This window comes from Diprion similis, chromosome 1 (genome assembly GCF_021155765.1).
Source record: "Diprion similis isolate iyDipSimi1 chromosome 1, iyDipSimi1.1, whole genome shotgun sequence".
In the NCBI taxonomy this organism is placed as follows: domain Eukaryota; kingdom Metazoa; phylum Arthropoda; class Insecta; order Hymenoptera; family Diprionidae; genus Diprion; species Diprion similis.
In genome coordinates, this window is record NC_060105.1 from 13,701,273 (window position 1) to 13,723,577 (window position 22,305).

At 35.8% G+C, this 22,305-nt stretch overlaps 2 protein-coding genes and 1 long non-coding RNA gene across 3 annotated transcripts; 1 reads left to right on the forward strand and 2 right to left on the reverse strand.

The window, feature by feature from the left end:
- The first annotated feature begins 69 nt into the window (after positions 1-69).
- On the forward strand, positions 70-21,352 carry LOC124405644. The gene is made up of 3 exons (XR_006929131.1): positions 70-80; positions 17,974-18,090; positions 21,341-21,352. It is a non-coding gene; the product is annotated as an uncharacterized LOC124405644 (long non-coding RNA).
- On the reverse strand, positions 1,272-3,257 carry LOC124405579 (THO complex subunit 3). The gene is made up of 2 exons (XM_046880636.1): positions 3,004-3,257; positions 1,272-2,398 (listed from the first exon to the last, which is right to left on the reverse strand). The coding sequence occupies exons 1-2, from the start codon at positions 3,187-3,189 to the stop codon at positions 1,616-1,618; spliced, it is 969 nt and encodes a 322-aa protein (XP_046736592.1). The 5' UTR covers positions 3,190-3,257; the 3' UTR covers positions 1,272-1,615.
- LOC124405377 (AF4/FMR2 family member lilli-like) lies at positions 8,576-15,143 on the reverse strand. The gene is made up of 7 exons (XM_046880264.1): positions 14,424-15,143; positions 13,987-14,255; positions 12,592-13,009; positions 11,248-11,754; positions 10,744-10,994; positions 9,991-10,235; positions 8,576-9,041 (listed from the first exon to the last, which is right to left on the reverse strand). The coding sequence occupies exons 1-7, from the start codon at positions 14,535-14,537 to the stop codon at positions 8,722-8,724; spliced, it is 2,124 nt and encodes a 707-aa protein (XP_046736220.1). The 5' UTR covers positions 14,538-15,143; the 3' UTR covers positions 8,576-8,721.
- Positions 21,353-22,305: the final 953 nt, after the last annotated feature.

Genomic DNA, 22,305 nt, shown 5'->3' on the forward strand with positions numbered 1-22,305 from the left:
TACAAAATGTCAACAACTTGTGCCTCAACGCAGGAAAACCGATCCAATATGAACAGTTGCTACTTCTACAATGCTTCTTAGTCTCCTTCCTGGCTGGAGTTAAAAGTTAAAAGATACTGAACACACACTACGGACGTACACAATAGTATGTTATGCATAAAAGCAAAGACCAGGTTATGGATCATATAGGTATGTACGTGACAAAATTTTCGATGGTAGTTATTTTTGGTTTTCATAATCTCCTTTCTTTTCCACTCAATACTTACAAAATAGATCATTCACAAATTCTCGAAAGATCACTTTTCTGGCCCATCTAGTATCTTGCTGTGATTTATTGTGACAAACACCTTTACCGAGTCTACTAAAAACAACCAAGGATTTTTTCTCTTAGTTAAGTCAAGCCAAAGCATCGAAGCAAATTTTCCCTTTCTAAATCCAAATTGTTTATTATTCAATATTTTTTAATTCATGATGAATTTGAGCATTCTATCTTTGGAATATGTCTCAACTATTTTAGCTATACTAGCAATTACTTTAATACTTTCGAATATTCTTGTAAGACACTGTTTTGGTTCAACAGATTCATATTTATGTCGCCTGTTAGTACTATTTCAGTGATTTGTGTTTTTTTTTTCTTTGTTGATCCTTCGGATCTGTGTCAACAGAGGCATGCAGTTCTCTCATAAGTAGATTGTATTGATCTTTGTTGATTTAAAGAGAACAATACCATATATAATTTCAATCTTCACAATTTTCACTCAACATTGCGGTACGTTTTCATTGATTGTGCCTTGAATACACTAGATTGAGTAATTGCTTAGGAAGTATGAAGTTAGCATTTCGATAAACAAGGTGTCATAGCAAATTATTATACCTAGGTGTTAATTGTTTTGATACAAAATGTTTATCGATATTTCTAATGCGTAGTTGCAGACGTTGAGCTATCTACTAGTTTGTAATAATTACTGCTGTCAGACTTGCTGTTATGCTCCAACGCATAGGAGTAGCACTATGATTATATTCACTGCACTAGTAGCATCAACTCATATTAATGTATTCGTATACACAGTATCTCTCCCACATAATGCAAGCAGAACCTTGTGTCATTTATTTCGTGTAGATCCGCGGTGAGACTACCACGAACATAGATGTAAAATACGGATAATAGAAATACGGATTTTCAATTTTCTCGAATGTGAGCCATCATTTGAATACGAAAATAAAAATAATGTGATACAGAACATAGAGAGACAGTGTACAAAAATTTTGTTGATTGTCACACTTAAAGACTTATTTGTTTCCAAACTAATTTTTTAAACATTCGAACTAGTGTAATCGATATTTTCTTATGAGCTTCGAAGTGTTTAAGGAAAGAAAAATAAACAACTTACAGAAGGATCGGTTTTGAGTAGAGGCAATATTCATCTTCTTACCTGGCTTTGCCTTTGTAAGAAAAGTAATTTTCACTTCTAAAATTACCGAATATTCTATATGGAGAACATACAGGCGTTTACAGTGCTTTTGAGGTAATGAACATAGCATTAAAGCAAAATAACCCACAAATCCCATTCAAAGAAACTGTGACGAAAAGCAGTCAATATGGTAAGATCCAGTTTTATTCACTTGAAAATCCGAAAACTTTCAAGCTTCCAGCATCCCTTTTTCTATCATAAGTGTCTTTATCGTCACACGCATATGCAAGTAAATATTGTTTTGGATGCCACGCAACTGTAAATGTTGCAGCTTCAACTGGTATATCTGCAACTTTTTCTCCCGTTTCTACTTCTCCAATGTCTATGACCAAGTCTTCAGAGGCAGCTGCTAAGAGTTGTCCATCATGAGAGAATGAAATGGTTCTAACAGGCCATTCTAATCGAGAAAATGTCCTTAGGCAACACAATTCATCAGCATCCCACAGCGACACTAAAGCATCGGCCGATCCTGTTGCAAAGTAACGACCAGTAGGGTCAAATTCAATGCAAATGCAAGTCCCTGGATGAGCTTTGATTACATGTAGTAATTCCAGGTCCGGATAGCTTAGAATATGAACACATCCCTGACCATTTGTAAGATAAAATGTGTCCGAATCTTTGTTCCAAGATATTTCGTTAACTTCAAAGTTGAATTGTTCCTCGGCACGAATTTTCATTACTCTTGCATCAATGAATGTCACCAAATCCTCCTTGTTGCCAACTGCTATTGTGTTACCATCAGGTGACCAAGATATATTTATGTTTTCACCCCGTGTCGCAATATTTGCTGTGCATTTTTGAGACCTTGTGTCCCATATACGCATGGTTTTGTCTCCACTTGCGGTTGATAGTAGCTCAGGGTGAAATGAGTGCCAACATAATTGATCCACGCTTCCTCCATGTCCGCGGAACGTTGTCTCTTGTTTCTAGAACAGAGGTTTTCGTATTGCTACAAAATACTTTTATACTGTTTTTGAGTGTGCGTTGCAGAGAGCTTTTATTTCCAAATATTTTCCCATAAATATACTTGTTCTAGATAATTCTACGATTTATCACCTACATTGAATAATAACTCTGTATTGTAATTAAAGTGAATATGTATAATGAATAAAAATTATGAGATTGAAGTTGGTAACAATATATTTTCTGAAAAAATCCCTAATTTGCAACTTTAGGACTGTCCAAAATGCAATGAAGGGAAACTTTAATGTATTCACTTATCAATGTCTGTAACTTGCAAACAACAAATTTGTGATCAAAAACAAAAACGTTTCAATCACCGATTTTTATGAGAAATATATTGATAACCTATAGAGCGATAGTCCTGGGTGAATCTGTATACCCAAAAACTTGATTTATACGAAAATGTTTTAACAATACTGGCTCTGATGATAATAAAAATAATAAGACACTTGATGCGGTCAGTGAAGTGTGGTTAGTTTAAGAGCATCGTCTTAAAATGCCGAAGTTCATTAAGGCATATCATATATATAATACATAAACACGTAACACTCAGCGAGCTTATACTCACCAAACGATCGGTTCCAAGAGAAAAAATACAGACACACTTGTCGAACGAGCCGGACGCCAAGAGCCTTCCGTCGCAACTCCAGCCAACGCTGTGAACCTTTGCCGAGTGGCTTTGTTGCTCTTTGATTTTGTTATGTGTTTTAAAATAACTTGTCAACTCCTCGACCCGGCTATTCAACGCTGCCATGTTTATTTAAGACAGCTGACCGATCCAGCATTCCCAACCTATCCGGTGAACATTTCTTTGAATGGCGCCAAAACACTCTATCATATAGGTATAGGTAAATATACAATATATATATATATAAATACTACCATTGCGCCAAAACCAAACAATTGGGATCGAAAATGTGGCGCCCCGACGTCTAGCGATTGAATCTTGGACTAGTCACATCAGGCTATACAGGGTTACGAGCGAAACAGAACATCAGCTGTAACTCATAATACCTGCGCGCGGGTAGTGGAAATATTGTATATCTGAGAGATACATGCAGTTAAAGCCAGGGGTAAAGAACTAATTATGTAAAAAGAAGTGATTGGAATAAGATCTTGCGATCTACATACGAAAAACCGATGGTATTGTTCCGTTTGTGGCTGCTCTGAACGAGCCTCCACGAGTTCGTCTGTTCGATTCCGTAGATTCCCTAATTCCCTAGATCCGGCAAATGCAATGTAAATATTAGCAATAAATTTAGAATCAAGGAAAAAAAAGTTGATAAACTCTACGCCTGGAACAAGTTTTGAAAAATGATAAAAAAAAGTTTTTGCAAATATACGTACTGTTCGCTACATTTCAAACGAGATACATCGAAGGGAAAGTTATCATGACGTTTGTGAAGCTAAAGCATAATTTTTCATATGCATTACTGTCGGTATTATTCCAATGCTATATTCTTCAGAGTTGCAAAGATATTATATTGCATGCTAGGCATTTTGTATGACTGTTTAAAAGTTGCAATCTCCTGACTATCTGGAGAAGAAATTTTTACAAATTTGGCCACATGTTTTCAAACCTTCGAAAACGTCCGTACTGTACTCGATTACACTGAAATAATGTGAACAAAACAAAAAAAGCTGTGCTGCCAATTACTTGCGTAATCTCATTACGATACTCCAAACACAGTGAACGTCATGATGGGTGTCACCCCAGGTGGTCTTATCTCATTCATCAGTAAACCGTATGGAGGACAAGTATAAGCGAGAGTATAAGATAAAGCTATATTTGAACAGAGTTCTGTAATAAACATGTTAGAAAAAAGCATGCTATAATGGTCGATAGAGGCTTTTTAATTGACGATATTTGTAAAGACCACGATATAAAATTGATAAGACCACCGTTTTTGAGGAATCAAGTTCAATTTTCTCAATCAGATGCACTCCGGAACTCCAGCATTGCCAAAGCTATATAGAGTGCATATTGAACGCACCAATCAAAGATTTAAAAAACTTCGACTTTGGTTTTTAAAATCTTGGGCAGTCAAATGTCAGATAATCTTGCTAAGGAGAGCAAACACATTTTAAAAATTATTTCTGCTTTAATTAACCTAACCCTTGAGGTAGCTACAATCAGTAACAATTACAGTTTTTCATTCAAACAAACCTGATGAAGTACGGGGCTATTAGGCAGGAAATTATAACGAAACCAAAGTTTCATCTAAATCCACTGACAATATCATGACACTATTATCAAATCGTGCATAAATCACAAAATCAATTGTTTTAGATTCAGAAGTATCATGCCAAATTGAACTTGACCATAATACTTGTCCTTATTTTTCAGGCGAATATTCCCATTTTCAATTGTCAAAAACTTAAGGTCTTTGAGAGTTTCTCCAATACTCGTACCAACAGTGTTGCACAGGTTCTACGAAAACAATGCTCGGTGTATAATTCAGGCTCTGCCAATTTTAGAAATGTCGCCTTCGCTCCTTAACGCTGCGTTTGTTTACATCGATTATAAGACCCATAATCTGTATACAGTATAATCTGGTAAATACACAGTGCGTAGGACTTTTTTAATATAATTATAGAGATCGCTGTAAGGGTAACATTCACTTACCGCACGCTCCGCAGGCACGGTGAAATGAACTTACCGCACGCTGTGTCAAAAAGATTCCTGATATCTCTTTCGAACGTATAGCAATCATAGATATAGGAAATTCCGTTCGGGATTCCCCTACCTTCTACCGCATCTACCATCGCTTTAGCGAATCGGGCTGATAAAAACTCATCTCCGTTTTTTCATTCCATATTTGTAAAACAATCGAAACTCATATTCTTGATATTTTCGTTGTTTTCAACTCACGAAAAGAATTTTTGCGGGGTAAGTGATGGGATCTTGCAATACTTCAAGGCTACTTTTTACTGCCAATCTTTTGAGGGCTCGTACGATGCCGCCACAAGGTCCTTTGCCGTGCGAAGTTACGAAAAAGTTCCATTAATTCCGCGATGATTCCAAAATTTTCTTCGTGAAAACACAGATTGACAAATTCGTTTTTGTTTTTATATTGTGCACTAGCACCATCCGAAAAGTAAATGATCTCATGTATCCCTTGCAATTCCCGTTTCAGAAAGTTTAAAAATTTTCTTTGGAAAAGATGAACGATTAATTGCGATGTAATTTATATGTTTCATTGTCAAGGTACCATAAACCACGAAAGGATGCAACGTCACCTGATCATTATTCTAATGAATGCCCTCAATTGCATCCTGAATTACAAAGGCGTAATTCTCTGCGACATCGCATACTACCAAGCATTTCCTTGGTTGTAATTTTTCTTTCAGTTCTCCAAAATATGCCAACTGTTCCCGAGCAATGAATGCATGCGTGCGTAGGGGTTGCAGTTATGTCTCAATTTTATCCAAGAAATTTTCTACTGCAACCTGAATAATTTCGAAATTACTCCAATCTACCGATATCCACTGCCTGTATGTCACAGTGTCTATTAATTCTGTCTCGAATACAAATGTCAGCTGTTTAATCAAATTTTCCACTCCTGGGCAATCTGCACATTCCGATAAATGGCAGGCCGTCGTTGCCGGAGAGCACATCATTCGAGCTAGACAATCTTTATAATTACTTCACTTACAAAAACATACGTTTGATATTCAAAGATTGTGGTGTTTTATTTGTGAGATGCGCTATCTTTGCACCGTCGATCAACAAATTTACATTCTCGTGAATTGTACACACACAAACGCTGTGAGCTCCGCTGGCGCCAGGAAGAACGCATTGTTTGGGTCTCAACTTACTGAATTTTGAGAAGCCAATCTTCAATTGTAAAAATTTTTCTCTGAACATACTGTTACAAAGGGTGAAATCACCCGTTTTACCTTCTTTTTAAATGATCTAGTAGTCATCACAGATATAAAACATGTAAGACTTCTTACGTCACAAAATAAATAAGGCAGCTGCGCCAACCAACATTATTGTAAAAACAGTCTTGTTTCGGACTTCGAACTATAAACATTATATCACTATTAAAAAGCCTTTTTACCAGCTTAATCTGATCGTGCCTTTCTTTGAGCCAGTCCTCTTAGCTCACGAACCCTTATTTTATTCAGTAACGCTTGCCCGCATTGCAATACGATAAGTTTCTTTTAAATTAATTAAAATCAGTCGTTTTTGTTTATGCTCCTTTTTTACGTCCTCTCGAACTGAAATATTGATTATTCCCTACTTAACCATAAAGTGAACTTTTTTAACGTGAAAACTGGGACGAAAGTGGCATATTTTTCCCCGCTCAATTTTTTTCCTCATTTGCAGAGTCTACTTTTGGACTTACTTCCCGTTAAATGCGGGAAAAATGATAGAATAATTACACGATAGAATATGATAACGATGGCAATGACGATAATGATGATGAAAAAAGAATATTCTTAAGTTGGAGGCTTCGCCCTTACACTCCCACCAGGGCCTGCTGCTCTGGACCGGCTTCGAAAATAGACTCGAATGTTAGATTTAGAAAAAAAAAAATGAGATGAAGGAGAAATTATTGAACACAAAAAATTTTAAAAAAATATGCAATTCTTACATGGGATCTCTGAGAGCCTAAAATTTTTTACGCTTTTAAATACGCTTGTATATTTTTTTTTAAATTTTACATTTTAATTTTGCTGTTATAAAATTTGTAGCAGCATGAAATAGAAGCCCAATTCCAAAACCAAAGAAATCAAGATTTGAAGGGAAGCGTGTGTGGCGTTTTTTGGCATTTTGGGCAATTATCAACTTGGAACAACTTTTGAAATATTGAGTATAGAAAAAAAAATGTTTGATGAATTTATTTCACTCATAGAATCCGTTAAAAAAAATTCACAACAATCGAAAAGATCGATGGACAAAAGGTCTCCGGTTTGATGTGTTTTGACTCACAATCAGGTAAGAGATGACCCAAAGTGTAGTTTCTTACGTATTTTCCTGTATTGGACTAAACTGTGGGCCATCTCTTACTTATGGCCATCTTACTCAGAATTACCCTAACTAATCGAGAAAACAGCGTTTCTTTCATAAAACAATTTCGGCCAACGAAATTTTGGGACTTCGATAGCATCTCGAAAAGTGCTTTCTGTCGTTTTTAATACTCCAAGTACATACTTCGATACCATCATCAAGTTAAATCGGTTGCCAAATTAAATGCTTTAATAAAGTATCCATCAAGCAAAATCCATGGCTCAAACTATTCGAAAGTTGTGAACTTCGGTTCGAAAGTTAATTTTATATGCAAACATTTTTAGTGGCCAAACTATCATTTTACATCAAAAACTCAAATGATATTTTCGTAGAGAATTCAATTCTCTCAAAATGTTATTTATTTCAATTTCCTTCATACTAACGTCTAAGATATCAATTATATATTCGTATCAAAACAAATGGTTTTTTTATATTACACTTAATTACCTAATGATACAGTAAAGTTATTACCTATGTAATATTACATCTGATACTGAGGAGCATTTCTATTACTATGATATTTCGTTACACAGTAGAACCAAGATCATCCGAAATAATCGGGATTGAGTTTAGTTGGGATTAACAATGTTCGGATAATGACACAGTAATGTTAGATGGGACGATAGAAAACTGCGAATGGACCTACTCGGATATTTTTTATCATAATATAGCATTTATGTCATTTTAGGTTTGGACTTTTATTCATCAATCAATCGGAATTCTAGGAAATCTATCTAGAAAAATCCAATGTCCAGAACGAAGTTCGAATTTCATATAAAGCTTGTGCCCTTATCTACGACGTTCAATGTGAAATTTCGACCGCTAGTGAATTCAAGAGTGGAAGGTGTACAACGAAATGGCTCAACGTAATATTCGAATGACCTCAATCTATACGTACTAAACGTCTAAAATCAATCACAATATATACATATACATGCTTCGAATATTTACTTATACTTAAGTGAGGTTCTTATAAGTAATTTATACTGATTTTTTACTAAACCTGTCGCTTATGGTTTTCCCGTTTGAAAATTGTTCACTGGGATATGGAAAAAAGGTTAACGATAATTAATATCGTGTTAAAGCTAATATTCATATCGTGAATAAAAAAATTATTCTTTAAAAATTTGATGGAAGTAGTAAAATGAAGTCGTAAATTACAAGTAACGTAATGTACGGAGAATCAAAGTATGAAGAAAAAAAAATATGGTGCTAGTGATCTTGGTGATATTTGTACAGGTAATATGCGCATAGCTTGGAATTTTGGGCCTAGAAGTTCCACATATAGGGTTCGTAGTTTAATGGATCTGGCTGCTCAATATGATTTGTGTGGGTGTTGGTCCCAACCATACAAGGAGGATAGGCAACAGCAGGGTTTCCCTGACTGGAAACTGAGGGTCCCACAACAGATTGAGCTAGTCTGCAATCTGATCTCTGCTGCATTAGTAGTCCCATAGGTTGCATGGGTTGTGAAACGGGAGGAACTTGCGATTCTACCATAGGCAGTCGCTGTGGATGCGATGATGGATGAGGTGCAGACATGTCTTCCACTGGATGCATAATGTTAGGGCCTGAAACATAAGTTGCCACTAGGTGGCAATTTGCAATATTGCATTAAATCATTTTGATTGGTAAGGAGACTAGCAAATATTGGTGACTCGTATTATACGATGTGATTTTGTGCAGCCATACTTGAGACAGTGATTAATTTGTACCCAACATTTTTTGCATATATTTCAGTAGTGTTTCTGAAAGAACGGTCAAAATTTAGGGAAGTTCTTTATGCAGAGAATAAGCGGTGAAGTTTAGTATGCTGCATGACCAACTCTACCGGTAATTCAACTCCATCGGGCAGCAAGATCTTATTGTGGCATATTTTCGTTTGCAAGGTAGAGGAGTGAAGTTACTCGAAACAGGGTATGATTCATCAAACTCTCCCACATCCACAGGCAAATTAAAATTACCTATGCTGGTATGATGAACTGTAGCAGCTATTACTGATTGTTCAAATCACAATAAAAATGCTCTAAACCTTCCTGAATCTCTACATCAATTATTTAAAATCTGCTCTGCCCAAAAAAATTCGCATAACCTACATCAGATAACAGATCTTGGATTTGAAAGTGGAAACCTTTTTCTTTTTCCATTCCTGAAAACTTTCTTCTTTGAAAATTTTCGTTATGATATTACATAAATGTTCGTATCATAAATCATACATTTTCAATAGAAATAGACAGCAGTTCATATACATATGGTCAAAAAACTATACTTAATTAAAAAAAAAAAAACCCGATTTTTGAATCCATTTTTGAAATTACTATATTTATACGTAAATTTTATCTTGTATTTAAGTATCCCGTACTTGTTTTAAATGGTGCTTCAAGTATTCAATGTGACCAGAATAAAGTTTTCTTTAAAGACAATACTAAAGTTGTTGCATTTTTTTTTTTTTTTTGTGAAATTTACACCTGTATGAAACTGTTTCCGACTGTGGGTTTCTATAGATTGCTTAATTTAAAAACGATGTAAAAAACTTACTTGGAGGCTCATGGAATTGCATGGTGTTCTGTTCAGTGATCATATTTGCTGGCTGGGGAATGACTTTCAATGGTGCCGGTTCTACTTTCTTCTTTCGAGAAGCCCGTTTTATTGTCTCATTAGTCGATTGTTTATATTTCTTATCACCAGAGGATTTTTTCTTTTTTTCTCCAGGTAGTTTTGGTTTATTAGGGCGATTACCGCTTGGTTGCCATAAATGAACAGTATGCACTGCATTTCCCTCTCTGTGAAATAACAAAGTGTTTCAATTACATAGATTAGGGTGTTGCAGCTTAAAAAAATTTTGATTTTTCTACAGGCCCATGCAAAGAATGCTTGCTTCTAGCCTAAAAAGAAGCCTCAACAAGGCTGAGTACTGTAACATCAGGTTGACGGTCAAATGCTGATGTAGAAAGATGTTGAAGGGGTGCTCATATATATAATTTCATTTTTCACAAAAAATAGTTTTCGCACTCCCTAAAACTGGTACTACAGTGCTCGGTCTTTTTAAGACTTCCTTTTGGGATCAGAAGTATTTTTGCATGCGCCCGTAGGAAAATGGAAAATTTTTTAAATGTGAACCACCCTAATATAGATAGTTGCAATTAATTTCTATCAATTTCTCAAGATCGATCTTTATTAGCATTTGAAATTTCTAAGATGTGAAAGATCAGATTATGAAGTGTAATTAGCTTGATTTAAATACTGTTCCAATTAATGAAATAGAAAACCATCCGAAATGGCATTGTTTACCCTTGTTTCTTTCCAAGTTTCCAACTGTGAATCCCAGCTTTGTGTAGCCGTTCTCTAATTGTATCGACACTACACCTCAAACCTAATGCTGGTGCAACATATTTTGCTGCAGTCAAGGGGTGTTGAGTGGCCATTGCAATTATTGCTTCGTCCTGTTCTTTCGTTGTTATACGTCGTCGACCCTTGCGTTCTTTTGTTTGTACATTGCCTTCCTTGTGCCATCTTTCTAGCCATCGTTTTACCGTCCGTTCCTATTAGATGATATTCTATTTGATGTTACCGTATACAATCCACGAGTAAAAATAATAATCTTGATAAGTATTATATTGACATGCAAAATCTTTTTACAGTGCTTGTTTTGGAGTATGATAGCAACTTGATAAAATAATTTACGCATTTTTAGACTGGAGAAATATACATATCCAAAAGTTATACTAAACGTTTAAAAGGTCTTGTATTATTTTCGGAAAATTCTTATCCGATCTATCATTAATAATAATTTACCGATCTGTTGATAGCCAATGCTATGGACAAGGTTGACAGTCCTGCTTCCGACATCCCGATCATTCGATTCCTAATTTCAACACTAGTTTCCAGAGTACCCTTTGCTTTGCCACCTTTCTTCTTTCTATGCTTGAGAGATCTTTTATCTTTTTTCAGAGCATTTTCATTCAACTCTCCATCTTCATCAGATACATGACCATTGCTGATTGAATTACTCGAGTTTGAACAACTATCGATTCTCGAAATTTTCGCTTCGAGATGTGTTGGCGATAAATTGGCTTGAGATGCTTGCTGCTGCTGCTGCTGTTGATTAAGCCCTTCTGATGGCTGTTGGGATTGTTGTTGATGCTGTTGTTGTGGTTCAATATTCTGATGGTGGGAATTATGTTGTCTGGAATGTTCTTGAATCTGCTGTTCTTGCAGTTGTTGTTGTTCTTGTTGAGTATGAAGTTCCTGTAGCTGTTGTTGACGCTGAGGATGTTCGTGAGTTACAGCATTGGGTTGCCCCTGTTGGCCAAAAATGAAATATTAATGATTAAGTTTTGGTGAATTTTGGATTAAAAAAGTTACACAGTGTCGGAAGAATTTCTATTCATTCGACGATTGTTTTAGAAATTTCCAGCTGATTATTTAGTTATAGTTTTTAAACTAAAAATAAATAAAATTCTATAATATTCCGTAACAGATATTTGAGCAATCATTACTTGTACGATAAGAACAATCAAAGACCAAGTGATCAAATCTTTGGACAGCAAAGTTAATATTCAACCATTAATTTCCAATTTAGTAATCATTACTTGTACGGTAAGAACAACCAAAGGCCAAATGATCAAATCTTTGGACAGTAAAGTTATATTCAACCATTAATTTCCAATCAATGACCACACTTTGTTTCTATTGGGTGACATACAATTTACCAGAACTTGCTTCTTGCATGTGACTACTACGTTCTACAAGATGAATTAACCTGTAGTATTATATTGTTTCGCATCGCTTTATGACTTTGCCAACAATACTTTGTTTATGTGAAAAAGACATGTGTTAATGATTTCATCAAGATGTGCGCTAATTACAAATCACTAACTGCTATGTTTAGAATGAGATATACATGGAAATAATGGTATTTATAAGAACACTAGTCGAACTATTTCTCAAAAGTTTCAACACTGTAATAGTATTTTTAGTTCTCAAACATGATTACTAATATATGTTTAGTTGTATTGAAATAGCGGTTAGTAGTTTTACAAAAGATTGTTCCAGCAAATTAAATTTCCGTATTCAAGCTGCAGTTGTTAATAAAATTTCAGTCACGAAAGATACTATGATAAAACACTAGTAACCAACCTGTGGATAATGATGGCTGCCTTGAACAAGATCCAGGGGCCAGTTCTGTGCAACATTGAGGACAGGATGTTGGTAGACAGGTTGCTGAGCGAGAGTGAGATCGCTACTGAATGGTATTGGACTCGCCTGTATAGCCTGACTAGATGTTTGTAAATTGTTAGTTTGTGGTTGCTGAACATTCTGCTGTGAAGGAAATACAAACGCAGGTTGTATACTGGGTTGTCTCAAGGCCTCGGTCGGAGCACCATCACCGATGTACAGATCTTTAGACTTGGTTTTCCTTGAAAGGGTTTTCCTTTTGTTTACAGTTGTACCTTTTTTCTCTTTGCTTCTTTCTTTGGAAGACTTTTTCCTTCCTAACTGTGTGCCAGTTGGCCGCCATACAGATTGTTGAATCACCACGCTATCCGCTTCACTGCTGGAAACATCGCAAGTGTACCAAGCGATGGAAAGCTATGTTAAAACCCAGAAATAGAGTACCGTGGTAGTTACTTGCCGCATTTTCCAAATTATTATATGTTCTCTTATGCAAAGATTTCGTTATTCAGCATCAAAACAATTTCTAATTATGATATTCAATTATTACTAATTTTTCATAGATATGTATAAAAAGTTGTATTTTGTAAAATACATCAGTATAGTACACGGGACAAAAATAAAAATGGCAACGCTAAAAAAAAAGATGATTATTTACAATTTGAGAAATATTACATTTCTCAAGTGATAGCATATTTGTCTGGTTGCACTCAGTATTGAGAGATGGTGCTCTGGCTTACAAGCAGTTTTATTGGTTCATAATTGGAAGAATTGCATTCAGTGTAGTCAAATTGGTATCTACCATCTAAAATTATGCGTGAAAGTATATTGTTTCGACTAACAGTGATTACAACCAAAATCATTGTATATAAAATTACTACAAGCTTTGCAAAATAAGTATTTACTTTAGGAAATATACATATAATATTGAAAATTTATTCAAGCTTACAAAGCATGAGCTTCAAGGATTGAACTTTCACAAAAAATATTTTTTTTTCTTTTTCAAAATGTAGTCAACAAAGCTGACCTCTTGAAAGTAACTGAGATTTCTCAATTTATGCTGATTCTGATTGAATTCAACTGTGATATTAGTTTCAACATTTAAGTGCGCATCTGAGAAATTTGTAATTCGCCAGTTTTTGAGTCAAGTGAACTCTGTAAATGCTTTTAGGTGATTAGCTTTTTTTACAGTATTCAAATAATCTGTTTCCACAAGACTGTATTAAGAGTGCAAATTTCTGTGCATCTTATAATAAGGATATCCTCTCGATATCGATTTCGCAATTTCACTTCTTCATTTCCAATTAGAAGTACAATTAGGTATGATAACAATAACTGAATCATTAACAGTCTACCAACCCTAAAGGAATTCTTTGCATATGCTTCCGTGAAGGGCTCCAATTGTGTATTCCAGCTTTATGAAGTCTTTCTCTGACGGTATCGACAGAACAGGACAATCCCAGTGCTGGTAGAACAGCTTTCGCTGCAGTTATAGGTGTCTGTGTAGCCAAACGAATGATCGCTTCATCCTGCTCAGAGGTCGTAGCTCTTTTGCGGCCGCAACGTTCCCTTGTCTCAACAGTGCCTTCTTTATCAAAACGATTGAGCCACCTCTTGACAGTGCGTTGCTGGAGAATAAAAAGTGACTCATGAAGGATTATCAAATTGAAAAATGATGTCAATAAAGCATTCGGAAATTTTTTTTTTTGAGTCATACAAAAGAGAAACAAAATCTTCAATTTTAGATTCACTGTCTTAAATTCTCTTCAACAAAAGTTCGTATATAATATACTTACAGAGCAGTTGACGGCTGCAGCTATTTCTCGAAGGCCCAAGCCAGCTTCGTACATACCAACCATTCGGTTTCTTAATTCTGGAGTAGTTTCGTGTACCCCTCTCGTTTTCCCCATTTTAGTGTTAGATTTTGTATTTCGCGTTTGCGGTAAGAAATTCAAACTAGAGTCCACCGTGACGTCACAAAGAAAATAAAACCACGTGACAAGTGCCAGTATGTTTATAACTTGGTTATTAATATGGTAATTACGATGATTGAATGTTTTTATAATTATTTGGCTCGTTTAGAGTCCCATTCATGGTTCATATACACCTCTAAGCATTTTACGTACTGATTCATCTTGCCGTCTGTAACCTATTCAGTCAACAAATCAACGCTGTGTTCGCGTTATTTTCGTTCGGTGCATCGACAATTCCAGCCAGCCGAAGATAATCCGGTTGGTTAACTGACCATTGATCATTTCCTCCATTTCACGTTCTGTAGAGCCTTGTCATGTGGACGTTTCACCCATTAATACCTCTCTTTATTACACTGGCCAATATTATTACAACAAATTTATGAAGAACCACCATTTCTAGCGCAATGATTGCACGTAGACAGTGAAAAATCTTCCTGTAATACGATTTCAACTGCAGAGTTCGACGAAATACTTTTGTCCGCTATCTACCGGTTTTGCCACCTCGTGTTCTCCCAATATTTCTCTCTCCCTCTCTCTCTCTCTCTCTCTCTCTCTCTCGCTCTCTCTCTCTCTCTCCTTCTTCTTTCTCTATCTCAACTCCGTGCTTGCTCGCTCAAGCACTAATTATTGTAAACACTATACTCGATAAATCTATGTTTACCGAGTATACAGACTAAAAATCATAGTACGTTGCTTCCAAGGGTATTTCAATCACACCCAATCATCTTCGCACTGTTAAATTCTGCCCGACGTTGCAACTTCAACACACCATCAATAACCATTCGATCGACTGTACCAGACTCGACAGGAGAAGTACAGTCTGTACTATGAGTGACAGAATGATCATAAATTCTATTCGAAGGCAGCCTTCTTACACAACTTTCAGCAATTGACATAATCCTTCCATTACTTAAGTTCAGGTATGTCGAGTGTAAGTTACACCATGGAATATCGCTTGTATTCAATGATACGATATGACGACCGAATATCCTGGAGCAAGGTTATTCCGGGTTACGTCGGGAAAATTCGCGTATCTTCGCTGGAATTGTATTGACCCAGAATGCTTATGCACTCCCTTCAGCTCGCTCGCCGGCATGCCGGCATGCTTACGGTAATTCATTCTTTATCGTTCTAAGCTGTTACTGCAGGACCGGATTAACCGTAAGGCTGAAAAAGCTAGAGGCTTTCGAAATCTTTGGCCTTTCAATCTTCAAAATCAAATTTTCCAACATTTGAATCCTCAAATTTTTTAACAGGAAGATATGAAAGCAGATGCGCCTGGATGTACCATGTTCTCATTAATTCAAACGTTGGTATCGCATTAAGAATTTACCTGAGTTTGATGGTTACAAATTGCAGTGGAGAGAGGTGTTTCGTAACGAGGTCATTAGTAACGAGGGTATAAAAATGTCTTGCGTTTTAACACATCGCAAGAAAATCTTGATGCGTTGATATCTCTGTTGAGCATAGAGAGTGAAATTGTTCGTAGTTTGAACTTTAAGAATGATACACATGATTTTGCCAGTGTTAAGGCGTAACAAAAATGAAATATAAATACCCAACTTCACAATAAAAATGTGTTTTCTTGTGCAATTTGATTTTATACGGGTACTCAAATTTAACCTCCTGCCCGGTCATGTAGTTTTTTTTTACTATGACGGTGCCGGCCAACATGGACGATTTCGTTTTGGGCTGTTTTTGCCTCAGTTGGAGCTTTTAAAAAATTTCCAGAAAATTCAAGTATTCGGATTCAAGTTGGACTCAATATTCCAATAGTTTGCGTAACGAAATTTTCAATTACTTAATTAATAGAAACTGTCAAATAATGAAAGACTCCCGAGACACCGGTCAGTGAGAAACTCAGGGTGGTCAATATCGTCCATGTTGGCCGGTGGAGGGTTGATTACATAAGAAAAATATTGTAATAAAACTGTTTTTCTTGACCGTAGTCGGTTTAATTATCTGTCACCACTTTTTGAATTAAAACTATCAGATCAATTTGCAGGACCTACATTCGCCCTATTTTTGCAGAGCAGCTTTATAGGGGGTAGTCCATCCCATTTCTACCTGCGTCCGACTCTTGACCTTTCGGATTTGGCCCGCGATCTTTTATATGAGTGTTCTTACATGAAAAGGCACTATTTTTTTTTTTGATTTTGCCAACATGGTTTAAATTTTCTACAATTTTTTTAAATGATTTTATTGATTGACGGAATTTAAAAATACAAAAAAATTTTGAAAATTTGGGCGTCAAATTAACTTATATGTTTAACTTCGACTTACACATATAGACCGTAGAGTTTACAATCGTAATTCCCAGAACTCAAGTTCACAAACCTCACTGTCTGAACGTTAAGAACTTGAGAAACGAAAAGATAAGCAGTTCACAAGGTATCATTGTCAGAATGCAAAAATGCATTCTACAATTAACAATCTTGTCAGCTCTGCACCGATTGGCCTCTTCAAGACCATTCGTCTTGCATTGACGTACCTAAAATCCAATCAGAAGTCTCTTCAAGACTCTCACTTCAAATCCAAATGATGCAACAAGAATCATTATTCGGACACCAGAATCATTATTAGTAAGAGAACTAAATCGAACGTTAAGAACTCAGAACGAAATTCAAGCTTTAAGCAATCAGAACCTTTTTAGACTTCAGACAGTTTAGAACTCTTCGAAATCGTACACAGCTCATTCTAAATCACTGAACGCTTACATCTAGAACCTCCAAACTCAGTATAACTAATTAAGCGAATAAGAATATCATTGTGAAACCGAATCTCTAAATCGATTACAAGAACATCTTTTTATTAATAAATGTGAATTTAAATTAAAGTGTTATCGCCGAATCATTATTTCAATCACACATAGTGATTGTGGCACGACGTACTACAACATATATAAATCTAAATACGAGGGAGGCTGAACGAGAAATCATACGAGCAGATCATGAAGGTTCGTGAACGTGGAAATCGCACTGTTTGTTTATCCAGTTTAAGCTGAAAATCACGCAGTGAATCAAAGATTGCTCGCGACGTCCGCTCCATGACGTAGCAGTACAACAACTTTCGCTTCTTATTTTCTGAAATTTTTTTCGGAGAAGTTTGAAAACAATAAGAGAGAAAAATCTCCCCACTTCGGCTCTGGGGTTAAAAATTTTTATATCCGACGCTCGATTTTTTAGAATTTTTTCAGATTTTAAAATTTTGTCGATCAAAAAAATTATTCAAAAGAATTGTAGAAAATTCAAACCGTGACGCAAAGTCTAAAAAGAAATGAGTGCCTTTTAATGTGAGAACAATCATATAAATAATGGTGGGCCAAATCCGAAAGGTCAAAGATCGGACGCAGGTCGAAATGGGATGGATGAAGTTTGCAACCATGGAGACTAGAGTAAAGGAGTCCGATCTCTATTTGGGAGCATCCGAAAAATTCGTCCTCGAAAATTTGTCGTTTAGTAGTTTTAGATTTCATCCAAAGCATCGCTGCGTCTAAAGTTCCGAAGTGAAGTTGGTAAGAATTGATTTTATATATATATATATATACACATCGATCGTGGGCGAAATGATGTATTGCTTTTCACCTGAAATACATATAAATAAGCACGCGTGCCCGCGTTAATTATATTGGGAAAAGTGTTAATGATTGTTATTATATTGAGGTAGGAAATTGAATTAATCGAATGTTATTTAGCAAAGATAGCATAAAGTAATGATTTTTAATTGTTTATTTTTATTAAAAAGATAAGTAGAGGTTGAGGATCAACATAACCCATAGACTTATAGAGATAGACTGCGCGCTCCGTGCACCGAGTTGAAGCCCAACGTAGAAAGAGAGAGCAACAGCGGGAGTCCGACCTCTCACTTTAATCGACGACTTGGTGGGGGGAAACAGCGTGTCTCTAGTCCTATCTTGATAACTACCTCCCCGCTTGCCTTATTGCTCGCGGCGCTGCTCCGGCTGCTCCCCACTCTTTCGTCCGTGCAAGAGAGAGGTCGGACTCCCGCTGGTGCCTTCTCTTTCTACGTTAGGCTTCAGCTCGGTGCACGGAGCGCGCAGTCTATCTCTATAAGTCTATGACATAACCTCATAAACTTATTACACATTTTTGGCGAAGACGGCATCATGAAAGAAAAAACGCGGATAGTGTTTGTACACGCGACTCGATGCCGCACTCTTATTTCTTATATACTCCAATATGCCGGAAATTGCATTATAATGAAAATTATATCTATTATGGTGATGTTAAAGCATTTTCTGTATGAAATAGATGCATAATAATAATAATCGCGTGTATCTGTCTCTGTCTAGTCTCCCCGCCATTTGTTGGATCTTTGTGATATCAGCGCCGTTCAGTGTCAGCCTGCGCAAGCCTTATTGTACGGATTTTTGATGCCGGATCAAAGGTATGTACAGTACGCTTAAAATACCATCAGAACTTAATCTTGTTTATTTATTTATGTCTTAAAAAAAATCAGACTGTTAATTCAATGTTTAGAAAATATCATGAATCAACAAAACGACGCGCATCGTGACTATTCAGTTAATTCGAGATTTTTCAAAATGAAGAGGTTCTTGTGAGTGAAAATTTCATCATTTTTGGCTAGTAACGTTAAAAAATCGATATCAGTATAAGGTCCTCGTTATTTTTATTATTGCTGCAATACCCTTATATTTTGTTATGGTTAGTAAAGTTATACTTATTTTTAATTTAAAAAATTTTAAACATCAAAATTTGATTTACTTTTATTTCTAATTTGCTGCCGTATTAGGCACAAATGTTTCAGGCACGTGCGCATTACTGCGGTTGTACTATCATCAAACGTAAACAAAACGAAGTAGGAGAACTGAACAAAGAGCACATAAAATTTGGAGAGGAGAGGGAGAAATTGATGAAACAACAAGAAAAGACTAACCCATTCGCTTTTTTGTACATACACTATAGTATATAGAATCTTGATTGTCGTTTTCTTACGATTTTCGTGAGATATACCGCACATTAAATAATTGTCAAGTATATTAAATACGGATACAATTTTCTGACAAATTGATTACCGTTATTTTTTTTTTAGAATCATTCTCACGTTGCCAGAAAAACGCATATTCCGAAGAAAAACATCAATTTTTGAAACATCTATCCAAAACATCTCAAAATCGTCTAAAAAGTGTTTCTTTACTCAAGTAAAGGCTCTTTGAGTCAATATAATTTCATTTCAAAGTGAACGGGTTGAAGAAAGTGAGGCTACACAAAAAGAAAAAGAGGAATCGTTGTTCGAAAAAAAGGAGCTAAAATTGAAAGGGAAAAATTGCTGTACTCTGCCAAAGACAGTCTGAATTGTGATGATAATTATTTTAAATATGACAATAATTGTTGAGTAATCACTAAAATAAAAATCAGATAATATCGTACATTCAATTGTTATTCATAAAACACAATTATAAATTAGATACACGACGCGCAGTATTTGGTGCGCAGTAATACCCTCTCGAGGTTGTAAACACCGCAGTAATACCAGCATCTGCATTTCTTATTTAAATGCTCTTAATTTGATAAAAAAATCATTTTATCATATTCTTAATTTTTTTTTCTAGGCTCAACAGAAGATAAGTATTGAATTGGAAATAAAAAGAAATCGGTAATTTTTATCCGATTTTTCAAAATATGCTCGTGAAGCTAACCCCGTATTTCCAACCGCAGCAATACCCACACCTATCCCGTTGACTTGGGATACATATCCTCAGTCAACGCTTGCCCTACTCTAGTCAACGCAGTTAACGTTTCATATAGGCCCGTACGGACGCCGTGTACTTTTCAACTACGAAAATTCGTTCAAGGCAAAGTCAGCAATGTTAATCTAACTCCATCAAATCGAAAAAAATAATTTTATTATCTAAATAGATGCAGAGCAAACATACACTGGGTTGAATGTTAACAGGGTTAGGAACCTTTTCTTGATGCAAACCATGGGCGAAATAGTCGAAGAAATTAATCAAAGAATGAAGATTGTAGTTGTATCCATATGTACCACCTCAAGTAATTTGTGAACTAATGTTTAAAACATAACTCGCACCTTCGTTGGGAACGAAGATGGAGCCGACATGAAGATAACTGTTCTTGATCCTACGTTACAAGTTTTCCGTTTTTTTTTTCTTTTCTTTTCAAATACAGTTTATTTGTAGCGCAAAACGTGGGGAAAACTTTTATTTTTTAGAAATTAGGTAACACTCTATTGTTACTAATGTTTGACTCCATGCTGTAATAAACCCCGATGAACCTCAAGCAATCATTATCACAAAAGTAATGAAAAACAATCAGGGTTCCTTTTTTTGAACTTCTACTGTCACCTCGTTAGATTGCGACTCTGCCCGGTAACCCCTAAACACAAGATTGTTTACAAATTTATTGTCAAACGAGCCAAAGTATAACTGCTCAAATCTGTCCATTTTATTATACATGTGTGGGAGTGTCCGTGCTCATTAAGAATGTCGGATTTGAGAATAGGTATAAGCGGTATTTCATCATTATTTATGTGAACTCATAATCACAACAGTAGGTATATCGTGTAGATCGTAATTGTCCAATAATGAAATTTTAACGTCTGGAATTTGTGTGATGGCTGGTTTACGAATTTTTGGGACTCAAAAAGTGAAGTGACGTGATCATCTTCGCTTCCGTTGTTAAAGATCATGATGTAGTTGAAGATAAACATTTTATGTGCCCTTGATGTTTACCAAATAGTTTCCAGCGATTACATGTAACAAGTTTTCAGTGTTCAGGACATGAATGTTTCAAATTATTCTGAATACACGTGGTTTACTGATCAGTCAACGTACACGTCAATGGAAATCATTCAATGTATGTGGAAGTATGAGTGAAGGAATATGTAGAATGCATCTGAATGTTGCCGCTTTCTCCGCGCGAACTGTAAGGGTTGACAGATAAAACAAAATGAGAAAAATAACGTACGCGCAAGTTTTTGTTTCACTGGAAAAAATTTGCTCTTTGTCGCAACATAGCAAGATAACAAGTTACTTCGAACCGAACCTCTAAAACTCGAAGTAAATGTAACACGATATGGTCCTTGTATTCATCACAATCGTTACGAAATAATCATTCCGTAATGTCGGACGGACTTCCGCACGGTGAAATTCCGTATTCAGAGCTACACCCGATAATAATATCACCGCAATGATATAAGACGCATGGATTTCACCACGCCTAAAACGGACATTATTCAGTGCACGTACAGACATGCAGCTATAATGCACTCATGTTTACGTAAATAAAGCAAATATGACGACAGATCTTATGAATTTCTTGAATCTCTAAATAATTAAAAATTTTATTGCTTTCAGGGTACGTACAAAACGTACGTCAAAACTACTTGCCACAAATAAAAAATAATCCAATCTTTAGGTGAGTACAAGTCTGATATTGATAAATGTGTAAAATTGAAGCTTCCCCGCCGTAATGTAAACGAAAATCCAACGACATTTGTTGAGTGAGTAATTCCCAAATTATTATTAATTAAATTAGTATGTCGACTAATCTATTGCTTGGACTCCTCAAGAAACGTTTTTAAAAACGCGATGTCCAAATGATTTATAGAACTCGATATTGGATGTGAGAAAATAAAAAATTGAATTACCTAAAAATTGAATGTTGTACCGTCTCATTTTGAATAACTGAACGCTCGAATGAAT